This window comes from Schistocerca americana, unplaced genomic scaffold (assembly GCF_021461395.2).
Source record: "Schistocerca americana isolate TAMUIC-IGC-003095 unplaced genomic scaffold, iqSchAmer2.1 HiC_scaffold_424, whole genome shotgun sequence".
Lineage (NCBI taxonomy): Eukaryota > Metazoa > Arthropoda > Insecta > Orthoptera > Acrididae > Schistocerca > Schistocerca americana.
In genome coordinates this window covers 23,652-28,376 of record NW_025726153.1, presented here as the reverse complement: position 1 = coordinate 28,376, position 4,725 = coordinate 23,652, and the positions used below count along the sequence as shown (strand labels likewise).

At 54.3% G+C, this 4,725-nt stretch overlaps 1 protein-coding gene across 1 annotated transcript; it reads left to right on the top strand.

Moving 5' to 3' along the window:
• Positions 1-964: 964 nt before the first annotated feature.
• LOC124582923 (repetin-like) lies at positions 965-4,473 on the top strand. The gene is made up of 5 exons (XM_047131323.1): positions 965-1,025; positions 1,347-1,635; positions 1,697-2,393; positions 2,692-3,513; positions 3,556-4,473. Exons 1-5 carry the CDS (start codon positions 965-967, stop codon positions 4,471-4,473), a joined length of 2,787 nt encoding a protein of 928 aa, XP_046987279.1.
• The last annotated feature ends 252 nt before the right edge of the window (positions 4,474-4,725 follow it).

The window sequence follows — 4,725 nt, the reverse complement described above, 5'->3', positions numbered from 1 at the left end:
AGAGGACAGCTTAACTTGAGAAGACAGCTCAACTTGAGAGGACAGCACTACTTGAGAGCAAAGAACTACTTGAGAGGAAAGCACAACTTGCGAGGACAGCACAGCTTGTGAGGACAGCACGGTTTGCGAGGACAGCACGGCTTGCGAGGACAGCACGGACGGCGAGGACAGCATGGCTTGCGAAGACAGCACGGCTTGCGAGGAAAGCAGGGCTTACGAGGACAGCACAGCTTGCGAGGACAGCACAGCTTGTGAGGACAGCACAGCTTGCGAGGACAGCTCAACTTGAGAGGACAGCTCAACTTGAGAGGACAGCTCAACTTGAGAGGACAGCTCAATTAGAGAGGACAGCTCAGCTTGAGAGGACAGCTCAACTTGAGCGGACAGCTCAACTTGAGAGGACAGCTCAACTTGAGAAGACAGCTTAACTTGAGAGGACAGCACTACTTGAGAGGAAAGCACTACTTGAGAGGAAAGCACAACTTGCGAGGACAGCACAGGTTGCGAGGACAGCACAGCTTGCGAGGACAACACAGCTTGTGAGGATGGCACGGCTTGAAAGGACAGGACAGCTTGCGAGGACAGTTCAGCTTGCGAGGACAGCACAGCTTGTGAGGACAGGAAAGCTTGCGAGGATGGCACAGCTTGCGAGGACATCACAGCTTGCGAGGACAATTCAACTTGAGAGGACAGCTCAACTTGAGACGACAGCTCAACTTGAGAGGACAGCTCAGCTTGAGAAGACAGCTCAACTTGAGGGGACAGCTCAAATTGAGAGGACAGCTTAACTTGAGAAGACAGCTCAACTTGAGAGGACAGCACTACTTGAGAGCAAAGCACTACTTGAGAGGAAAGCACAACTTGCGAGGACAGCACAGCTTGTGAGGACAGCACGGTTTGCGAGGACAGCACGGCTTGCGAGGACAGCACGGCCGGCGAGGACAGCATGGCTTGCGAAGACAGCATGGCTTGCGAGGAAAGCAGGGCTTGCGAGGACAGCACAGGTTGCGAGGACAGCACAGCTTGTGAGGACAGCACAGCTTGCGAGGACAGCTCAACTTGAGAGGACAGCTCAACTTGAGAGGACAGCTCAACTTGAGAGGACAGCTCAATTAGAGAGGACAGCTCAGCTTGATAGGACAGCTCAACTTGAGCGGACAGCTCAACTTGAGAGGACAGCTCAACTTGAGAAGACAGCTCAACTTGAGAGGACAGCACTACTTGTGAGGAAAGCACTACTTGAGAGGAAAGCACAACTTGCGAGGACAGCACAGCTTGTGAGGACAACACGGCTTGCGAGGGCAGCACGGCTTGCTATGACAGCATAGCTTGCGAGGACAGCACAGGTTGCGAGGACAGCACAACATTCAAGGACAGCACAGCCTGCGAGGACTGCACAGCTTGCGAGGACAGCATAGCTTACGAGGACAGCACAGCTTGCGAGGACAGCACAGGTTGCAAGGACAGAACAGCTTGCGAGGACAGCACAGCTTGCAAGGACAGCACAGGTTGCGAGGACAGCACAGCTTGCCAGGACAGCACAGCTTGCGAGGACGGCACAGCTTGCGAGGACAGCACAACTTGCGAGGACATCACAGCTTGTGAGGACAGTTCAACTTCAGAGGACAGTTCAACGTGAGAGGACAGCTCAAATTGAGAGGACAGCTCAGCTTGAGAGGACAGCTCAACTTTAGAGGACAGCTCAGCTTGAGAGGACAACTCAACTTGAGGGGACAGCTCAACTTGAGAGGACAGTTCAACTTGAGAAGACAGCTCAAATTGAGAGGACAGCACTACTTGAGAGGAAAGCACTACTTGAGAGGAAAGCACAACTTGCGAGGACAGCAAAGCTTGCGAGGACAGCACAGCTTGCGAGGACAGCATGGGTTGCGAGAACAGCACAGCTTGTGAGGACAGCACAGCTTGCGAGGACAGCACAGCTTGCAAGGACAGCTCAACTTGAGAGGACAGCTCAACTTCAGAGGACAGCTCAACTTGAAACGACAGCTCATCTTGAGAGGACAGCTCAACTTGAGAGGACAGCTCAACTTGAGAGGACAGCTCAACTTAAGAGGACAGCTCAACTTGAGCGGACAGCTCAACTTGAGAGGACAGCTCAACTTGAGAAGACAGCTCAACTTGAGAGGACAGCACTACTTGAGAGGAAAGCACTACTTGAGAGGAAAGCACAAATTGGGAGGACAGCAAAGCTTGCGAGGGCTGCACAGCTTGTGAGGACAGCAAGGCTTGCGAGGACAGCAAGGCTTGCGAGGACAGCACGGCTTGCAAGGACAGCACAACTTGCGAGGACAGCACAGCTTGCGAGGACAGCACAGCTTGCGAGGACAGCACCGCTTGTGAGGACAGCACAGCTTGCGAGGACGGCACAGCTTGTGAGGACATCACAGCTTGCGAGGACAGTTCAACTTGAGAGGACAGTTCAACTTGAGAGGACAGCTCAACTTTAGAGGACAGCTCAGCTTGAGAGGACAACTCAACTTGAGGGGACAGCTCAACTTGAGAGGACAGTTCAACTTGAGAAGACAGCTCAAATTGAGAGGACAGCACTACTTGAGAGGAAAGCACTACTTGAGAGGAAAGCACAACTTGCGAGGACAGCAAAGCTTGGGAGGACAGCACAGCTTGCGAGGACAGCATGGGTTGCGAGAACAGCACAGCTTGTGAGGACAGCACAGCTTGCGAGGACAGCACAGCTTGCAAGGACAGCTCAACTTGAGAGGACAGCTCAACTTCAGAGGACAGCTCAACTTGAAACGACAGCTCATCTTGAGAGGACAGCTCAACTTGAGAGGACAGCTCAACTTGAAAGGACAGCTCAACTTAAGAGGACAGGTTAACTTGAGAGGACAGCTCAACTTGAGAGGACAGCTCAACTTGAGAGGGCAGCTGAACTTGAGAGGGCAGCTCAACTTGAGGCGACAGCACAGCTTGCGAGGACAGCACAGCTTGCGAGGACAGCACATTTTGCGAGGACAGCACAGTTTGCGAGGACAGCACAGCTTGCGAGGACAGCACAGCTTGCGAGGAGAGAACGGCTTGCGAGGACAGCACAGGTTGCGAGGACAGCACAGGTTGCAAGGACAGCACAGCTTCCAAGGACAGCAAAGCTTGCGAGGACGGCACAGCTTGGGAGGACAGCACAGCTTGCGAGGACAGCACCGCTTGCGACGACAGCACAGCTTGCGAGGACAGCACAGCTTGCGAGGACAGCACAGCTTGCGAGGACAGCACAGCTTGCGAGGACAGCTCAGATTGAGAGGACAGCTCAACTTGAGAGGACAGCTCAACTTGAGCAGACTGCTCAACTTGAGAGGAAAGCTCAACTTGAGAGGACAGCTCAATTTGAGAGAACAGCTCAACTTGAGAGGACAGCTGCACTTGAGAGGACTGCACAACTTGAGAAGACAGCACAATTTGCGAGGACAGCAAAGCTTGCTAGGACAGCAAAGTTTGCGAGGGCAGAACAGCTTGCGAGGACAGCACGGCTTCTCAGTACAGCACGGCTAGCGAGGACAGCACGACTTGCGATGACAGCAGAGGTTGGGAGGTCAGCTCAGCTTGCGTGGACAGCAGAGCTTGCGAGGACAGCACAGCTTGCGAGGACGACACGGCTTGCGAGGACAGCACGGCTTGCGAGGACAGCACAGCTTGCGAGGACAGCACGGCTTGCGAGGACAGCACAGCTTGCGAGGACAGCACAGCTTGCGAGGACAGCTCAACTTGAGAGGACAGCTCAACTTGAGAGGACAGCTCAATTTGAGAGGACAGCTCAACTTGAGAGTACAGCTCAACTTGACAGCTCAATTTGAGAGCACAGGTCAACTTGAGATGACAGCTCAACTTGAGAGGACAGCTCAACTTGAGAGGGCAGCTGAACTTGAGAGGGGAGCTCAACTTGAGACGACAGCACAGCTTGCGTGGACAGCACAGCTTGCGAGGACAGCACAGCTTGCGAGGACAGCACAGCTTGCCAGGACAGCACAGCTTGCGAGGACAGCACAGCTTGCGAGGACAGCACAGCTTCCGAGGACAGCACAGCTTGCGAGGAGAGAACGGCTTGTTAGGACAGTACAGGTTGCGAGGACAGCACAGGTTGCGAGGACAGCACAGCTTCCAAGGACAGCACAGCTTGCGAGGACAGCACAGCTTGCGAGGGCAGCACAGCTTGCGAGGACAGCACAGCTTGCGAGGACAGCACAGCTTGCGAGGACAGCACAGCTTGCGAGGACAGCACAGCTTGCGAGGACAGCACGGCTTGCGAGGAAAGCACAGGTTGCGAAGACAGCTCAGCTTGAGAGGACAGCTCAACTTGGGAGGACAGCTCAACTTGAGCGGACAGCTCAAGTAGAGAGGACAGCTCAACTTGAGAGGACAGCTCAACTTGAGAGGACAGCTCAACTTGAGAGGACAGCTCAACTTGCGAGGACAGCTCGAGAGGACAGCTCATCTTGAGAGGACAGATCTACTTGAGAGGACAGCTCTACTTGAGAGGACAGCTCAACTTGAGAGGACAGCACAACTTGAGAGGACAGCACAGCTTCCGAGGACAGCAAAGCTTGCGAGGAAAGCAAAGCTTGCGAGGACAGCACGGCTTGCGATGACAGCACGGCTTGCAAAGACAGCACGGCTTCCGATAACAGCACAGCTTGCGAGAACAGCACGGCTTGCGAGGACAGCACAGCTTGCGAGGACGGCTCAGCTTGC

Bases quoted from the DNA above. Each gene is read 5' to 3' on its own strand.
- LOC124582923 (XM_047131323.1), top strand. From the start codon at position 965: ATGGCTTGCGAGGAAAGCAGGGCTTGCGAGGACAGCACAGGTTGCGAG. The intron at 1,026-1,346 runs GTGAGGACAGCA...AGGACAGCACAG, and splicing joins TTGCGAGGACAGCACAGCTT to GTTGCGAGGACAGCACAACA. The intron at 2,394-2,691 runs GTGAGGACATCA...TTGTGAGGACAG, and splicing joins TTGCGAGGACGGCACAGCTT to CACAGCTTGCGAGGACAGCA.